The 20362-nt window shown below is 37.4% G+C and overlaps 1 protein-coding gene across 1 annotated transcript; it reads left to right on the plus strand.

Moving 5' to 3' along the window:
• Window positions 1-1310: 1310 nt before the first annotated feature.
• TMEM161B (transmembrane protein 161B) lies at window positions 1311-19854 on the plus strand. The gene is made up of 13 exons (XM_072416180.1): window positions 1311-1397; window positions 3723-3796; window positions 8771-8874; window positions 9014-9100; window positions 10055-10152; window positions 10240-10396; window positions 11401-11552; window positions 12276-12336; window positions 12668-12808; window positions 13437-13550; window positions 14313-14487; window positions 14677-14773; window positions 15788-19854. Exons 2-13 carry the CDS (start codon window positions 3794-3796, stop codon window positions 16048-16050), a joined length of 1452 nt encoding a protein of 483 aa, XP_072272281.1. The 5' UTR covers window positions 1311-1397; window positions 3723-3793; the 3' UTR covers window positions 16051-19854.
• The last annotated feature ends 508 nt before the right edge of the window (window positions 19855-20362 follow it).

The following is a 20362-nucleotide window of genomic DNA, read 5'->3' on the forward strand; positions in this document are numbered from 1 at the left end:
GCAGTTTTATAGGGCACAGTGGTTGAATTTGTCCTGTGCATACAGCACCGCAACCTCATGGGATATTATGAAACCCATTCTATTGAATTGAATGGGGAATGCATTGTAATCCAATTGCAAACCATTCTGTACAAACCAGTGGAAGTGGTTGTGTGGTAAACCTCATTGAGAAGCGACAAGATACTACTTGACAAAGCCTACAATTTTGTACACATGTAATTTTAACAACTCCCACTGCTTCCAGTATGCATACATGCACCTATGTGGTTGATTTAACTTTCTCTGAACTAGGCTGTCAAGTTTGTATGATCAGGCAGGTGATTTTGCAATATGCATTTTACATGTCTGATCACTTTGTGTTTCTGGCAAAAACCAGAACTTTTATTCCACCTTTATTACAACATGGCCTGGTATTCGTGTGGGGTTATGCAAGGCTTACTTAGAATCTGGAATCCACTTAAAGTAGACTCCTTAGTTGTGCTGGCTATGTCAGCTTGCATCAATGAAAGATAAAAAAATTTATCATATGTATGAAGTGGGCATCTTGTGCTTGGCAAATTGCCATGCCATCCACTCCTGACCACCTTCTTTGCCCACATTCCTCCCTCACTGCTCAACCCCCACCCAGGCTTTCTAACCAATCACTTGGTGTGTTGTTTTCGGTGACTGGTTGGTGCTGATGTCATAGATACAGATCAAGTCCATCATCACAAAAACGCAGATCAATGAGCCCATTTAACTACCAAATCAGACCCCTGCACACTATCATCAGCATCATCCTCATGTGTGGAGCACGTTGTCACTTTAATCTGTGTTGCCATCATAGATCACAGGCACCCTAAATGTGGGGTGCACTGCCACCCCCTCCTGTGGAGCACATTGTCCCTCCAATCTGTGCTGTTACCCCATCTGTGGACCTCTTTGTTCCCCGATCCGCACTGTACCCCTCATCTGTGGAGTCCATTGTCACCACAATCTATGTTGTCATTCCCTTCTTGGTGGCGTTGGAGAGAGAGAAATATCATCACATGACAAGGAAAGAGACCCTTATATCTCCCTACATAACTATCACTGCGCCCCACAATAAGAGTATGACAGCCCAGAAATACCCGGACAGCTTGTAATCCATAGATCACAAACATTCCTTCTTGCTGTGTGAGGCGACTGATCATCCATTTTCCCTTCCCCTACTAGGCTCTGTACCCGGGCTTGAAGTTTGATCCGTGAAGCCCCGCCCATTTCCGTTTCTCTGGTCGCCGTCACTTCCAGGTCCTTGCAGCGGATTGGATGTAGCCGCTACCCGTAGAGAGGCGTGTGCCGCCATGTTGCTGTGTGACGGGGTCCTAGCGTGACCTCCAGCACAAGAAGTGTTGTGGTGCCGGTGACTGCAGGGAGCGGTATGTATTGTGCACAGGTGTCAGGCGGGCTGCCGGTGACAGCAATACACAGGAGTATATTGGGGACATTTGTACACATTGCACCTGTTATATTATCCAATATGTCCAGTGTGCCCGAGCCCAGAATTACAGGGGGGATTCTCCTGACATAACCCCATTATGGGCCGCTGCTGCAGGCCGGAGCATGCAATCTCTGGGTCTGAGTATGCTGGGATTTGTAGTTCCCCAGAAGCTAGAGGTTGCTGACAGGTAGTGAGGAGCAGGGATTCCCTGTCCTTCATGTAATCATTGTCATGTTCTATTCCCTGAATGTCCTGTCCTCCCCATTCATGCATTATATACACCCGGCACTGTATATTTATATTGTGTGTGTGTGTGTGTATATATATATTTATTGTATTATATACACCCAGCCACAGCACAATCTGACACGTCTGTCATCCGCCATTACTGCCAGTGTTGTATTCGCAGCATCCCCATCCAACCAGAAATTCCATTTCAAGTTGGCAACAAAGTGTAACAACAAGCAAAAATAATATTCATTTAGTTATGGATAGAACATGAAAGGTTTACATGGTGTTTCCCTATTTTTGTTCTGGTTACACCACCAGGGATCCCTGAGAGAAATGCTAGCATACAATTCGAGTGAATGTCACCAATGTGGGCGATAAAACAACAGAGGATCTAACCCCTGGCTGTGTGATCCAGTATCAAAATAGATTTGGTAAACCAGGGGTTGGCAAACTCCTGTCTTTAGGCCGAATACGGCCTAGCCGATAGTTCGTTCCGGAGCCACGGGTTGTCAGCCGATCGGCCAGGGGGCGTTAGGAACTGCTGGAGCTCCGGTGCCACCCCCTTGCAGTTGCTCCCCTATTTACTACGGTCGGCATTGATACTACCGCCGCAACGGTAAATAGGAAAACCTCCCTAAAGGTAAATCCCTCTCCTCCGCAATGCATACGGAGGAGAGAGATTTCACTTCAAGGGGTGTTCCCCGGTGGTGGATGGATCCATTAGGGAAGGTCCAGCCTAGTGTGGTTCCGCCCACCCCATAAATGGCCTATTGGCCATAAAACTTTGCCACCCCTGTGGTAGAATATATATCAGAAATATGATAAAGATCTGTCCTTGCCAGTAAGCGTGCAGCCACCAAGATGGAGGAAAGATCGGTCATCCCCTCCAAGGATGCGGATAAACAGGACTGGTACAACTTGGTATAGTAACCGGTCAGGTTTAGCTGTATATCTTTATATGTTTCTATAGGCTTCAACAGTTTTCACATATCATTGAAGAGACCCTGTCACCAGAACATTAGGAACTAAACTGAAAAATGAAAAAATCATTGGAGCAATCAGGAGACCGGAGCTGATTGCTCCGCTCTGTGATTGGCTGAGAAAAGGGAAACCCTGATGACTGCTCACTAGAGGTGAATGGGGACAAGTCCCCCCTTTTCTTGTCTACTGCTGAATGACAGAGAAACCTCCGTTTCAGAGTAACCTCAGTTAACCCGTAACTACACTTATCCAGAATCCCACATTCCCCGTGGGTACCGGATAACAGAGGTTCCAATGTATTTATAAGGTGGTGATCGTCTGAGAAGATCACTGATTTTATCCGATAACCTCTTCAGTGTAGAAATGTGATGATTGCCATATTTATAAAATGGAAATTATCATAGCTATATCTTAATAGATAGGTAGTGTCCACAACTGTGATAGAGCACTTTTATTATGATTCTTACTACTCACTATACCATTCAAACACATGGAAGTGTGGATTGTCCGTTTAAAGTAGTTCAAAGTACTGACCCCTAAAAAATCCAATTGTCCTATTTTGAACTAGGCGTTATACAAGTGTTATCTGCTAAAGAGATAGATTAGTCTTCCACATTTACCAATACAGAAAATGTTTTCTGCTGCTACTTCCTTAGAGTTCTAATTAAAATGTTCATCTCTGTACCATATTATTAACTGTGTTGTTACATCTTTATGACTTCAATGTAAATGAAATAAGGTTGTATTTGGACACATTGTACATGTGTAAATCTATACTTGTCTGCTTTCCTGTGAACTCATTCACTGTGATCCAAGTGTATGCGAACAAGTGCCAATATTAACTGTGGGAGTTCCTTGTCCTGTAAGAGATACACCTTGTAGCTGCTGCTTCAGGTATTTCTTGTTCAGGTCCTGAGCACGATTACAAGAAATCCATCCAAACCTCTGTTAGAGCTCCGGTGGTAGCTGAAGTTTTTCATTGATACACCTCTGTATACCTTGAATGCAGCATTTTACCCAGGCAGTAAGAATTTGTTTTTCTCTGCTTTAGTTTCTGTTTATGATATCGGAACACAAAGCCACATTGTCAAGAGTTGAGGAGTACAAGCCTTTCCTGGAAAAATGGTGAGTTGTAATTCCTCTTATATTGGTGTGTTCAGCCTATATTTATTTCTGAGTCCTGGAGTTTGTTTGCATTCCATTTAGAAAAATGAAAAATGAGTTAAAGTAAAATGTACAAATCTACATTGAAATACCATAATGTCATTGAAGTACGCCCAGGAGTTTCAATGTCAAATCTGTGTCCTTTCCACTCTCTGGTGGAATGATTCCTTTGTATGTTAGTTTTTATTAGTTTTGTGAAAGATCAGCAAACCAGTTTTACGTTGACCATAGAAGATTGCAGAGAGGATACATATATATATATATATATATATATATATATATATATATATATTTATATAAATGTTTACGTTAATATTTAATTATTTTTTTAATCGGCAGACTGAAATGATTTACTTTACCTAAAAAAGTGTGCAGTTATATATTTTCTTTGTTTATTTGACCTTCTCTGAGACTTTTTTTTTTTTTCTCTTCGCTTTTTTCCAATATACTTTATGGCTGCAGATTCACATTCAGTCATGGCTGTACAATTTAGGCTTCATTTTTTGCATTCCATCATCACAATGCTATTTCTGTGTTCAACTCTTCAGTAACTACAACAGCTGGGTTGCTACTGAAATGTGCCAGGTGGTACACCTGGCTAAAAGGGGCTGGGGAGAACACTGTATTTTAAAAATAAATATTGGTAAATTAATCAAGTTCTAATATCTGTGTGTGTTTTCATGTCAAACCAAATGAAATTGTAACTTTACTTAAATTAAGCTACACTTTTATGTCCAAAATCTTACTGCAGACCCAGACTTATGGCCCATTCGTCTAGGCATCTGTAATATAACTCCTAGGAGTAACTGGCTGCTGCTTACATATTTCTTGTGGACCGCTTTAAATATTCTATGACTATCGTCAAAGCATAATTCATTATACTTTGTGAATTCACCTTGGTCTTGGGACTGCCAGTCATGGACATGGTAAAGTTTCACATATATGGGTTAGCTGTTCAGTCGTCACAAGTTTATACAATAATTTATTCGTTTTATATTGAAGGTGTAGTCTTGTTATGGTTGTCTGTATATAAAGTTTTTTGCCGATATTTTTCCTTTTGCCTGGCTGGTTTCTCTACCATTGCTTGTTTGGCCAGTTCCCAGGTAAATATTGGTGAGATGATAAAGTCTTGTTTTAGATTTTCCATCTAAGATCTAAAGCTGCGTACACACGTCCAATTTTTATCGTTGGAAATGAACGACGAACGAACGACCGATTGGCCAAAAATCGTTTGTAAAAAAAGTAACCAACGACGCCGACGAACGAGGATAGTCGTTGGAAATGAACAACCGTACCGGCCAGATATCGTGCAAAATCGTTCGTCGTTCGTTTACAAACGATAATAATTGGAAGTGTGTACGTAGCTTTAGTCCCCCACAGTAATCAGCTGCTTTTGTTTTCAAAGTTTATGGAGCCCTAAGATAAGAAACTCTTACATTTACATAAAATGTAGCACTCCTAGATGCTTACAAGGTTCCAGAGGTGCATTTCAAAAGGTGAAGGGTTCCTCTCTGATCCTTTACATGCCTCTTGTTTTTATTCATTATTCCTGTCTTTATTCCTTTATTGTTGTATTTAAAATGAGCAAGAAATAAATGTTTAATTTTGTACAATAAATATAACTACAGACCTGCTGTGGTCAAGTATAAAATTTCTCATGAGAATAATACGAAGGTTGCCTTCCAAAAAAAAAATAAACTTTTTGTCTGTAGTGGTGATCATCTGTCCATCTATGTTTTCCCAGTTATTTACCCAGAATGAGTATGCTGATGTGGTATTCTGTGTCTGTTTATTTGCATAACTGTTGTAATTGAGTCAGTGGGCCTAATTTATTAAAGCTCTCCAAGGCTGGAGAGAATACACTTTCATCGGTGATGCAGGGTGATCCAGCAAACATGGAATTTATTTCTGCAAAGTCATTTGCTATTTGTTAGCAAATGTTTTGAATCCTGGACCAGATTCATTTCAGGTTTGCTGGATTACCATGCTTTACTGATGAAAGTGTATTCTCTCCAGCCTTGGAAAGTTTTAATAAATCAGGGTCATATAATCAGAATATCAGGATTTTCAGGTAGCTTTATCTTTAGGATCTTGGAAATGGCTACTTTCATTGGTTTCTCATGGTGGGTGTGCATTTGGCACCTTCACCTACTAAGCCTCAGTTTTGGCCATTCACTATAATGGTAGTAATGGATTTGTGTTCTATTTTACCCATTGAATACTGCAGAAAGTTTAAAGCTTAGTTCACATAAGCAGAAGTGGATTAAATATTGCCATAACCTCTGCCCAAGGCAAGTTTGTCATCCACCAATAGTACCTCTGATTTGTGAGTTGGCGGCTGGCAGACTGTGCGTGCAATTCTTTTTATTGGATAATTTTAAACCTTAAAATAAAATTCAGTTTATCACAGATCATCAGTCTGCATGTAACGTCTGCATGCTTTTTTTTCTTTATTTTAACCTGTGATCCTGTTAGCTATCCTATGTTTCAACGCTTACTGCACTGTAATATGGAGGTAGAAGCTTTGCCATCCTAGACTGGTCTTCTGATTTATTCTTTAAACCCCTTTCTTCTGTATTACTTAGGGAGGCTTTTGTTTTCTTACTTCCCCAATAGAGATCAAAATCTATAATGTGACTTTTTTTTTCTGTATACCCCAATCTTTATTACTGTGATTCCTGTCAGTACCTCAATCTTGAGATCACCAATGTGGCCTGCTAGGCAGCCTTTGGTTTGGTTTTAAAACTCCAAGGGGGCCAGGCACGCAATCCATTTAACTCAGGAAGACCCTTAATTTTTAGGGTACAAGAGCATTGCAGGTACCCAGGGTAATTGAATAGAAAGTAGTCACAATGAACAAATTTGTGTTGCATGCTGTGCCTATGTGTGTGAGTTTCCCTGAAGAATTAGTTCAAAGGAACTGCTGAGTGTTTGCTATTAGAATAAAGGGGCAAAAGACCTACTGTATTTAGTGATTGCTATATTTGCTCTTACCTTTTTTTTTATTAACAAATAGGGAGTTCATTTCTTCAATAGATACACCTATAATTAGAATATATTCTTTTAAAACAACTACAAGTACTGAAAAATACCTGGTGATGTGCCCTGATGTTTTGTTGTAAGCTGACAACACAAAGCAACATTTGTGGACTGTGTTGTCAGTCATTTTAGTTGTCTTTTGCCAAACTAGCTAAGTCCACTACCTTGTCTGATTGATTAATTTTTGCCCCTATCAAATATTTTTAGGTTTTTTGCATTGCCAATGGAGCATAGGGAGTTACCGGTCATCTACAAGGGTAGCCAGATAACTTTTCTTGTTTAAACAAATCTGTTGATGACCTTATTATTTCCACCTCTGTGTTTAACTGTTTTCACCTTGCTGATAAGATTTTTTTTATGTCATATGGGAAACGTGTCATTCATACGTAAAAGTTTTTTTAGCTGCAAATCTGACAGATTGTTTATAGTGGATTGACCTGTTCAGAGGTCCATGTTCAGGCTGCCTGACATAAAAAAGTTGTTTTACTGAGAGTCGACCCGTGTGTCGGTGTCCACCAACTTTTAAGACTAGAGATGTACTTTGTTACTGAATATTTGGACTGAAATATGTGATAAATGGCTGTTTCTGTTGTCTTTGCAAATATATATTTGACATTTGGCAGCAAATGCCCATCCCTTTTATTTTGTTCTGGCAGTTGTTGTAGATTGAGCATTTTGGGAGTTTGCAAGATTTAGGCTAAAGGAGCCCTTAACATGCCATTACCCACCTATCACTGTTTCATTGCAGGACACACCCCATCTCTCTTCTTATTTTCTTCTTAGAAATGATCTTCGGCCATCTTGATTGACCGTGCAAGGATGACATAACTCCAGCACAGTCGTGTGGGAGTTCATTCATTCCTGGCACATGCAGGGGAAGCCAGGATTGTCAGGTTTACCTGGCAACCACTGCTGAGCTGCACATGTGCGCTTTTTTTGACAGTTTCCCGGCACGATCAGGCTGGTCTCCTTGTCCCTTTTCTGCAATACCCATCTACCTGATCCTGTATTTTGCAAAGTGGGACTGAAATTCCACTTTGCAGTAGTTTTTGTGATTGACTTCTCCTTTTTTGTTGTTGAGATAGTGTGTATGGAGCAAGTAATGACCATGGTAAGTGCCTTGTACAAGACTAAGCAGCCCTTACATAATGACTTGTTGGCACCACTCCCTTCATGGGTACCATTTCCCCAGGCTTTGTGACCCCCAGGGGAAGTGTCATTGTCAGTGAAAGGAGAGATTGGGCTGGACCTCCAATGTGGGAAGGCTGTGGGGGACAGCACAATGGTTAAGGTGAGAATTACAGTGAGACCTGCGTTTCTATGTTTTAGCTAAGGGAAAAACAATACAATCAGAATTTCATTGTAAAGTAGAACCCTGGACAATCTTATAAATGCATAAACATTTATTATTGGATTTGTATTTTTGGCCAGCCATTCTTGTGATACTCTGAAGGCAATAGGATCTCTCTGCAGCTTTCTGGTTTATCATTGCTGCTTTCTGGGTCTGATTGTCTGACCACTGAAGAACCTATCTGACTGTGTAGTGTAGCATATTTGTGTAAATAACAAGAAGATAATTCTTTTAGACAAAAAGTTGTATAAAATCTGGCTGTATATTTTAATGTTTATTGTTTTGCTTTCAAGAGGAAACTCACAAATAGAAGTGTTACAATCTGCTTAATTGTGTCACAGGTGAAATAAGAAGTAGTGCATCTCAGGAGACAAATTATCATTTTTTGTACTTTAGAATATCAATATTTTGATGACTTTAAACAGTCAGATTGTAGTGTGTGGGAACCTCTATTTGAACTGGAGAGACATGCTAAATATGAATTGTCATTGATGTTTTAAGCTGCTAAACTGAACCATTTTTCTTTTCCCGTTCCTTTATTGTAGGGTGTGATAGGTGTACAGCTGGTTGTTACCATGGTAATGGCCAGTGTCCTGCAGAAGATCATACCGCATTATTCCTTGGCACGTTGGCTTCTCTGCAATGGCAGGTAATGCTACTTTTTTGTGCTTTGCTCAAAATCAACTAAAGCATTGTTGTGTATTTTTATGGTGTTATGCTGTATTCAAATGTTTTAAAAAAGACCATTATTTTTTTTGTTGTAATGATACAATATGTTTACTTTTCAGCTTATGTTGGTTTCAACATCCAACAGAAGAAGAGTTACGAACACTTGCTGGAAAGCAACAGCTCAAAGGAAAGGGCAAAAAAGATAGGTATTAATATAACTTTGTAAAAATGTCTTACGACTAATATTGGGATTAGCTGCTGTGTAGATATGTAGAATGGTTATAGGCAAGAGAGCGTAACTTCCATTCCAGTGTAAATCCAAAGTAAATTCCCTGTAGGGACTAGAAAGTGACTACACTTCTTACTGGCAGAGACATTCACCAGATGATCAGCTGGAAGATTTGGACAATACATGGGTCAAAGAAACACACTTGACAAAAGTGAATTACAGAAAACCTTTACCTCACAACTTCCTATTTTAATAAAACAGATCTTCTACTTGGCTCTGAAAACAATATACAAATGTTCAATTACCTGTCCGCAAATAAACAGGAGCTTGGCACAAATAAATGTTTTATAGATTCAAATGTTTTATAGATAAAGAAGCAGTTTCTATGCGTGAAGGTGCTTCCACCTCTGTCAGCCACATGCTAAGCTTTTATACCAATAACCAATGAGACAGTCAACCCATTCCTATCTGCCGTTTAAATTTCACGCAGAGTTTTTGGCAGGGATTTCTTCCCTTCAGTCAAACTTATCCATCCTCCAACAGTGTCACGGAGGTTATAACAAGAGTTTAGATGACGAAAGGAGGTTTTTGACCTTGTGTCGACTCTTTTAAGCTGATTGTACTGTTTAAACTGTGCCTTTAGTGAGCCCCATATTCAATCCTTTTTTTTTTAACATCCCCCCACTTAATCTGTTGCTTTTGGAATAAATGCCTTAAGAGAGACCATTGCTTATTAGGTCTGAAAGTTGTATAAATTGTTGAGGGATACACTGCGTCATTTCCAATACTTTAGTGATTTGTTAGAGGAGTATTTGTGAAGTAAATTTTAAAAATGGTGATGTCACAATGAACCACATAAAGGTACATTCATTGTTATGATTTTCAAGATCTCATTTCAATTTATCTTTTTCTAAACACATTTTTTTCCCAGAAAATATAATGGCCATATTGAAAATAAACCACTTACCATTCCCAAAGACATTGATCTTCATTTGGAAACGCGGACTGTTACTGAAGTTGACACGTTAGGTAAGTACGCATTATATATTTTGTCATTTAAATAGTTTAAAATGCATGCATACTTAACAGCACGTTTGTTTTCCTTTTATATTTCAGCACTCCATTATTTTCCTGAGTACCAGTGGTTGGTAGACTTCACTGTTGCAGCTACTGTGGTATACTTGATAACAGAAGCTTATTACACCTTTGTGGTCCCATCACAAGAGATGAATATCAGCATAGTTTGGTGTATGCTCGTTTTGGCATTTGCAATGTATCCTTTTTAGTGGATCATAAGTAGTAGGAATTGATGTAAAATACAATTCTAGTAGCATTATAACAACAATAGATTACACATAGGGCACATCATGGCAGGTGGAAGGGGTTGGCGGAAAGCTGTATTAATGTCCACATAATATAGCGTTTCTGGTATTGAAAAAACAAACTTCAATAAATGAAGAGGATGAGCCGGGGACAGAAGGGCTAAGGGGGAAAGGGCTAAATGATGCTAGATGTCAATTGGCATGTTGCATCTGACTTGCTCCAACTTCTAATGCACGTTATGAAAAGCTGAAATTGGAGTAATCGTTAAACAACTCCTCTACTACTGTTTAAGGCTATAATGCATTAGGTTATTGCTGGAGACATCCATATTGCATATTTAGATCATAAGGTATTTGTGATGAAAAAAGCATACCTATGGGCATTTCTCCTGTCACTGCAGCCTTCTGGTTTACCAGGTAAATAAAAATTTATCTTATTCTCTTCATACAATAAAGACTTAGACTCGGATCTGGCACACTTTCTGCTGCTCCTGGAAAAATAAATAGTCTATAACCCTCTTAGATACATTTCAAAAAGAAATCTCTTCATGGAAGTAATAATGGTATGACCAATCTATAGTAACATGGGGGGGGGGGGGATGTGTCCATAGTTCCACTTTAACAGGCATGGACAGTCACTCACAGTCTTTCAAGAGACCCGATTACCTTTTTTTTATCAGATACTCTTTGTAACTGATCACATGTGGCAACCCTTAAAGTCTGAAACACCACTACAAAGCAAAGAACTATACAAAATGTTTAAAGGTAATAAAATATAACTGAGAAATGAAAAAACCACAACAGATGTTTCACATGTGATAGAAAAATGTCAGATGAAGGTTTCATGCATTTTGAAAATGATACTATTCAGAATTTGCCTAATATGTGTAAAGATAAATATGAGAACTGCCAAGAAGAGAAAAAAATGTTTTTGCTCCTTGACTGTAACATCCAGCAAAGTGTTGTTCTCCCTGACAACCCATTATTTTAAAGTTGAAGATGGCGGCGAGAGATCTGTCTGTGTTACATTTGGATTTTTTTTCTTTGTCAAAGCAATGGCAATTCTTATTGTGACAGAGAACTATTTGGAGTTTGGCCTAGAAACTGGTAAGGAATTAAATCATACTTTGTTTATACAAGTAGTGCAGCATTTTACAAATTCCGCCCCTGTGTGTTCTGTTTCTTTTTTTTTTACTTGTGGTGTGTATGTTAGACCAATAAATAACTATATTCATGGGATAAACCGTAAAAAACTTGGTTTGAGTTATGATGGCTTTAAACTTTCACATTGTAGGGGGTTTTGATGTAATATTTTTGTTTTTTGCTCTGCCTCCATTTAGGAAATTTTCCTAATGTCCGGTGTAATCACTAATTTTGCAAAATGTTGCTGTTTGTCTTTCTTCTGAAATTGGTTATTACACAATTGGCTTCTGCAGATCTTTGCTGTCTTTCGTGTTTAGGAAAAAAAAATTCTACCAAATCTCTCACCCCTGTTGTTTCTAAAATCAGTATGAGCTTTGCTGAGTGAAGATCCCTAGCACTTAGCTGAAAGAGTAGAGAGATCACTGATTGCTCACAAAACACAGTGGTACTTCTCTACAGGATGCTGGCAGGGTTAGGCTTTTCTGCTTAGACTCGGGCTGCTTTCTAAAGAAAACCAAATGTAAGACTTTGCAGAAGTTTGCACCAGCGATGTATTTAGCTGATGTTACTTTAATTTAGCTGATGCTGATACTTTAATTGGTTTTTAAGCATATTTCCTCCATATGTATATCTGAAAAAAGAAATGTTCCTATTTAAATTTAATTCTCTAATACTTTTTCATTTTAGGCTTTTCAAATTTTACTGAAAGTGCTGTTAAGTTCATGCAGAAACAAGGATTAGAGTCTCAGTAAGTGTTTCCTAAGAAAATATATAGTGGTTTTATTTTTTGTAATAAGTTAAAGCAATGTCAAAAAAAGTCCCCAAGCCTTTCTAACTCAGTAACTGCCATTTAAGAAATTTGCACCACAAGGATTATGCATAATGCATGTTTGACCAATGTTTGATTTATTGCTTTACAAATATGCTCCTAGGTGCCCTAGGTGATGCTTGATAAGTACAATGTGTGTGTGTGTGTATATGTGTATATATATATATATATATATATATATATATATATATATATATATATATATATATGTGTGTGTGATGCACTTTATCATATTTTGTTTTTCTTCCAGAGGTCCAGTGTCAAAACTTACATTTAAGTTATTGCTGGCAGTCTTGTGTTCTCTTATTGGAGCTTTTCTGACATTCCCTGGTTTGCGACTGGCTCAGATGCACCTTGATGCCCTAAACTATACAAAAGAAACCACAACACAGTAAGGAAATGCAAATGCTTTTAAGGTTTTTTTCTATGTTCAAAAATTGAAAAAATATTGTTATTAGTTACCCCTGACTAACTTTTGTATTGTGTATGGATATATATGTATATGCATAGTGTAGTGATTTTTAAAATAGATATCTGGTCAGATATTATCTCAGTGTTTACAATTTATTTCCATTATGTGTATCCTAATGATCTAAAAGTGCTGTTAACTTTGGCTTTTATGTGATGGGTTATTGTTAAAAATACCTGATGAAGTTTACCTTCCCAGCTTATTGATTGGACAAAGAAGTTGTAGAACCCAGGGTGGCTCTGAGGGCTGAATCCTTTGGTGCAGGGTATTAAAAACTTAAGTAAAATTCAGCTAGCATTTTTAGGGCCTCGATAAATGCAGATTATTAGCAATAATTAAGGTAAACCACTACTTGTTAATGATCTCTCATTATCTGGCCTGCTTCTCCTTTAATGTCTCTTCATATAGCATATGTCCTCACCAAACACACATGCATGCATTGGGCTTCATTTGAATGGAAAGCCTACAATGATTATATGGTTTTTAGGAAACCTAAAATATACCTACTCTAAAAACAATCTTCTTAATTATTTATTTTTTTTTATTCCAGATTTTTGCTACATATAAACTTCTTGTCTCCTCTTGTAATGGTTTTGCTGTGGGTAAAACCTATAACCAAAGATTATATTCTTAATCCACCTCTTGGCAAGGAAAGCGTACCTCTGTAAGTGAATGTTTTTTATCATGTTTAATGTTTGTGTCTTGTTCATGGTAAAAATTACTTTTTAACAAGTTTTACCCTTGACATTTCCTGATTATGTTTTGAAAACTAAACTTTTTCCAGTAATGGATCTGGTCCACGATTCAAAACATTTTGCTAGCAAATGACAAATTACTTTGAAGAAACCCATTCCAGGTTTGCTGGATCACCCAGCTTCACTGCTTAAAGTATATCTTCCCCAGCCTGGGAGAACTTTAATAAATCGGACCCAGTATATTAACACAGAAAATTCTGACTGCGAACAATGTAAAGTCCCTATATTCAGAGGGTTCAAGGACATGTATAGAGAACACCACCGTGATCATGTCAATTTGTTATGTGGCTCTGCTGGAGGTGGACTCCTGCTGACCTTTTTAGGTGTCTTTATTTGGCAATACTGCAATCTTTTCAGTAATTGGAGTATTTAAAAAAAAAGTCTGCTGGACAAAAAGGTTGATTTGACAGGTTGGACATTTTCTGTTTATACATTTAGCTGTGTAAGGGCTGCTGTAGATCTTACTATGAGAAGCACTAAAAGTAAATTTGGTGTGCTAATGAATTCAGTAAATGTGTTGTTTAAGTTACCATTCCCATCATTTTATGCCTTTTAAAAAGCTAAAAGGGGTTTCTAAAAAGTAGGAAGAAAATTTTTAAAATTTGTATAAGTTACAAAAATACTTTAATAATAATTTGCTTTACATAAATGATCTTTTTTTGTATTACCAGAATGACTGAGGATACATTTGATACAGTTCGACTTTGGATCATCATTCTTCTTTGCGGTTTAAGGTTGTTAATGATGAGGCATCATCTGCAAGCGTATTTAAATTTGGCCCAGAAATGTGTGGATCAAATGAAGAAGGAGGCTGGGAGAATAAGCACCAAAGAATTACAAAAGATGGTGAGAATGTTTTATTGCACTCCATCTGAACATAATCTATGTTATTTTAATCTCCATTTTTAATGTTGTGATCTTTATGCAGTTATAGATAAGTATCTGGAATCCTGCACATTCATAGTAGAGAATTTATCCCATAGTTGTGTTATGTTTAACATACCGAGTAACAATTGGTTTTTGCTTTGTTTGCAGGTGGCTCGAGTATTTTATTATCTTTGTGTTATTGCACTGCAGTACGTGGCCCCTCTGGTGATGCTGCTTCACACAACTCTGCTTCTGAAAACACTAGGTAGGCATTACTTGACAAACAATATTGATTTATACTAATCACTCAGACTTCTATCTGGTCAACCTGAATGCAAATGATTTAGTAAAATCGGTTTAGGTAAATTTAAAAGTTTATGTCCACCTGGACATTATTTTTTTTTTTTTTTAAGTGCAGAGAAGAGAAATGTCCTTCCTATTAAGTTTCTTTTATTTGCTTCCTACTCTCTGCTAGGACGATTTCCTATATCTTTCCCCAAAGATGAATTAGGAGCAAATCTTTGCTAAAGGAACAGTTTTCATCGCAGAGGGTTATCTCTAGAACATGTCTCCCAATTAAGGGATTTCCCCTCATCTGCTGCTTTTCTGACAACTCAAAAATTTGTATTACCCCCTCTTACTGACAATGGTCCCCAGGACAAATATGGTGGTGAATCTCCTCAGGGGGTGCACAGACAAACAAACAAATTAACATTAAAAAAACAAACAAAAAAACATTAAAAAAAATCCTTTACAGTGTTCAACCCAGACATTTTGTCCAAGCCAAGTGGGAAGAATTTGTAGGCTGGTGGCAGCCCCTGTATTGTGACCTAACTCTTCAGTAACCTCCCAGAAACAGCCAGGTGGTTACCGAAAAATGCCAGGTGGTGCGAACGGCTAAAAGGGGCTAGGGAGAAAGTTTGTATAAATCGTATGATTCAAATAGTGCAGAGAAGGGAAATGTCCTTCTTATTGGGTAACTTTTATTTGCTACCTACTCTCTGCTGGGACAGTTTCCCATGATATCTTTCTCCAAAGATGAATCATGAATTAGGAGCAAATCTTTGCCAAGGGAACATTTTTCATCTCAGAGGGTTATCTCTAGAACAAGTCTCCCCATTAAAGGATTTTCCCTCTTCTGCTGCTTTATATGTATCATACCATATATGATAAATCTTTACTTTCAAATTTTGGTTCAGTTTAATTTGGCTATTGGTAGTGTGTAACAATTGTACAATTTAAATATTACATCTATCTTTGCTTTTGAAATGTATTTTAGGTAACCATTCATGGGGCATCTATGACTCTCCTATGGAGGTGGCGCAAGAGACCAACTCAGGTTTTTCTGAACAGCCATGTCCTGAAGAAAAGATGAAGGCAACAGTCACCCAAATTACAGTGGCTCTTGGGGGCCTAAAAAACATTTTCACTCCACTCCTCTTCCGAGGACTCCTATCATTTTTGACGTGGTGGATCGCAGCTTGCCTTTTTTCCACCAGCCTTTTTGGCTTGTTTTATCATCAGTATTTAATAGTGGCATAGTTTGGGGACTTCATATCTATAACCTTAACATGGACCAAGTTGGAGACAGAAAGCTGCAAAAGCTAGATCACACACCGTTCAGCAGCACTCTGTCTTGTGTCAATGTTTTCTCTGTATTCTCAGGGTAAATATTGTATCAAATCACTGTCATGAGCTTAATCTTCATTACCTCAGAGGGAGAAGACCTAACTGCTGATTGCTCTTAAGATAGTATTTTTGGGTTGATTTTTTCTTTTTTTTTTTTTTAATTGACTGTAAGAGATGCTTTTTCTAAGACATCATCTTCAATTAGCGGTTCTTGCACTCACATTGTCATAATTTTTTTTTCTTCTCACCAAGTACGGATAGATTATTTTTTTTATTTACTGTTTCATCAGAGCTCTGAGCCATACAAAGAAAATTTGAGGCTTGAAGGTGACTAATAAATAATTTCTGTTGGGCCTGTCCATTTTTAGTGACGCAAGGTCCAGCAGGACAGAATGTATTACTACTGTATATTACAGTAAATGTTTGTGAACAACTATGTGTTATTTGGTGACCTTTATGTGCCTGGGGAGATGTGTGGCGTGTGTGTGTGTGTGTATGGGCAAATATTGAAATATTCTGTTCTGTACAATAGTTTTCACATTACTGAATACATTAACACTCCAGAAGTGATGGTGCTAGTACTGGCTCACATAGAACTGTGTTTAAGGGAACAGGTCCTGCTTGTGATAAATAAAATGCATTACTTTGATTTAGATATTTGATTTGTAAATCACTCCAGAGTAGGTGCTGTCCACTTGCAGCTTGATTAGGGGTGATTTGGCTTAGTATTGACAAATATGACGCCCCTAGAATGTGCTGCCAAATAGTGATACTGCAAAACTTTACTAACAATCTTTTAATGAGGATATAATTGGTTAGATTAGTATTATTAATAAATGATTGGCAACTTGCATATGACCAATAAAGTGGGTCATCTGTTAAATGAGTTTTGACTTAGATCTAGGGATGCATGGTGCATACTTGTTTGAATTTGGTGACTCACAAAGTTCTGAAGTCATTAGATCAGCGGGTGGTGAGAGGTGGAGCAATAAACTATAGCATAGGGTTCCATTCGTCAGCCTAAAGACACTTGGAGCCCTGTGGGGCACCTCTAAATATAAATACAAGTGTTATTGGAAAAAAACCAAAGAGCACCAGAAAAAAACCTTGAGAGACACACAAAGTTTATGTTCTTACAAAAATGATAAAAGGTGAAAACCATTGCAGGTTCTAATGATTGTTAGGACTTAAAGTTACCAGTAAGGAGCTGATTGCAAACTAATGCAAAGGTCACAGCGTGATGAACCTAGACAGGCGTATGGATTATGAAGGGTGGTTGGGTTTACCTTTTTGCATCTGAATACAGTTGTAGAAGGCAGTGTAGACCAATACATTTCATTAGGATATCTTTTTATGCGCCCTATACCTGCAGGCATCTTAATATGGAGCTGGGATATGTTCCTGATTATATAATATGTGCTTCTAAATCCCCAACACAAAACATGCATTTTCAGGGTCCATATATGCTGACACCAGTAATCACAAGTTGCGCTTCAGCTTTGCTGCTTTGTTTAATTTTGCTAATCATTAAATGGGAATTTTAGGAATAAGGGGTTCAGTTTCAAGACTTTATTGACACTAGAGGGTTGATTTTTGCTTTAGTAGTTCTGCTTTACCAGTTCTTGATTTTCTGGCCAGAATAATTGAATAATGTCAAATGTCATGGCCTGCCTTAGATACGTAGCAGACTTTTTTTTTTTTTTTTAAGCCATGTTACATGGGAATCAAACCTATAAAATGTTTTTTCAGTACACATTTTAATTTTTGTTCTTAGGACCTTCATGACAGATATTTTTCCATGCTGCTGTAAAATGTATTTTTAGATTTATATATATTTATGTGCAAATGTTAAAATAAATGAATTGTCTAATTTTTGTAAACCTTGCAGAAACAAAATCTGCCATAATTTACCTTAAATTGGCTTCCTCAAAATCATTGTCATCATTGCCCTCTAGTAAGTATATCTCTCCAACAGAATCAACAAAAAATGTAAAAATACATGAGTTTAAAAGAGCATTTATTAATTGCTTCAAAAATGTTTTGTAGAAGTTCTGTTTGTTAGGCTGTTTTTTCCTGAAGTGCATTTATGTCATTCTTGTTAAATATTAAGGTTCATTTGCCTCATGTGACCACACATTCCATGTTTGTGGCTGGATTCACGTTTCAATAGAAATTCACACACTTTGATGCTTCATGTAGTGTATGTTGTTGCAATTCAAAAACAAAAAAATCGTCCCTACTCTCCTGGGCTTTTGTAGTCGATTTCAATGCTTGAATAAACCTTGAGCTTACTGTGTCCTCCCCCACACCAGCATTTTGCCTGTAGGTGCCCAAGAATGGTAAATGCTGTGGTAAAATGTTGCTAGTGTAAACATGCCCTTAGTGTTTGTAAGACCTGGTTCACCTGCTCATATTTCAAGTGGTTTTCTAACCTAAGACACAAAAAATATCTCTTCCTCATATTACCCAACAATAGAGGTTTTCAACTACTGCTTACCCTTCCACGCATTTATTACCTGCAGGCTCTGTGTTGCCTTTATACAAACATTAAAATAGTATCAAGAATAGATTAAGTAGGACAAGGCAGAATTTAGACTGCAAGTTTTGGAGTTGGGATCCCAATTTAAAAAAATTAGAAACTTTAGTGAGCTTTCTGAGTAAGGTAGTGGAAAGAAAAAGCAAATGTGTTTCCAAATAGGACCTGACTGGTAAGAAGTCCATGTTTTGCCAAACCATAAAGAAAATAGGGATCTGATGAAAACAACTTGGCAGCTTTCATAATCCTGTGCATTAATTGCCTTTGCATAAACAATGTAGCTCAGTACCTGGCAGCTAGCGAATCGGGGCATATGTTGTCCACAAATCTGCAATCCATAGTTTACTGTAGTTATTTTAAAAAACAGTTTAAAGGTCTTTCCCCAGCCAACATGTTGGAAAGAGTTAAATATCGTCAGATTTTGTCCGTGTCTGATTAGGGGAGGATATCACCTCCTTTGATAATGTAGAGGAAATGTATTGCCATTAGGACAGGAAGTCACACACACATACCAATAAAATGTTTTAATTCGTTCCCAAAGTTTTTTGGTTTTGTGAATATTTCATCTTTAATCCTGTCCTGACAGGAAGTGATAGGAAATCTCTTATACATGCCCAGGAACAAACACATTTATTTTGGAGTTCGGCTGTAAAGTAATCATATCATCAAGGATTGTTGCAGCCCCTATCTTTTTCTGATAATATTTTGTTTGCTTGTCATGCTGATCCTCTAAAATTTAATACATTAAACCACTCAAATGGAAAAGACCTGCAAGTAAGGAATTGCAATTTTACTCCAACCTCCATGATTGGTATATTTGTTCAGGGTTAATCAATCAAAGTATTTAATAAACAGCCATAGAAATTGTATGTCATGCATGGCATTGATTGCCGACAGGTCTACTTTAGGATGTCACCAATATATTTGTGTAAAGGGGTACTTGGTACAGACTGATTTCTTTGAGATTTTCTTTAAATTATATGGTAATATTTATGTGAACTTTTCAAGGTGATGGGATAGTTTATTGGCAGAAATATAAAATTAAATGTTACAATGGCAGAATATATTCTGTATTTTTTATCAATGTAGTATTGAAAGGAAATTGTCTGTTGAGGTCTGTTGTATGCATGTTACTAGCCAAATGTAATATTTATATCTATTAAAGAGAAGAGTTAATTTAACTGGTGAATATTTTTTCTAGAGAAACAGTTACTTGCGAATACCAAAACCGGATATATCCCGAGGCTTGTCTCAACAGCCTTTTGTGTTTGTGTTGGATGGGTTTTACCTACACAAACTCAAACATAGGTCAGATAGCGGTCACTTGGAGTCACTTGAATGCGCATGCCAATAATTTATTAAATCTTTCAAAATCTTTAAGTCTCCTTAATGTCAATTTTAAACCACAAGTTACTTTTTGTAATGTTTCTAATATAAAGACCCCTGGTATTGAGCTGGAAGCTTGCTTGCACATATTTTTATTTTTTTTAAGCAATATGTTTGTAATGACTTATCAAAGTTTTATTCCTAATGATGATGGGCAGAGACTCTTTTGTGTTTACCTCAGTACATTTTCTAAACATGCTAAATAACCCCGAATGCACAAATTTTAAATGATTGTAATATGAGATGTGGAGCTAGTCACATACACAAAGAAAGAGCTTTGATTGTACTAATTGCCAGTAGACC

The sequence above is a fragment of the Pyxicephalus adspersus genome, chromosome 6 (assembly GCF_032062135.1).
Source record: "Pyxicephalus adspersus chromosome 6, UCB_Pads_2.0, whole genome shotgun sequence".
NCBI classification, from domain to species: Eukaryota; Metazoa; Chordata; class Amphibia; order Anura; family Pyxicephalidae; genus Pyxicephalus; species Pyxicephalus adspersus.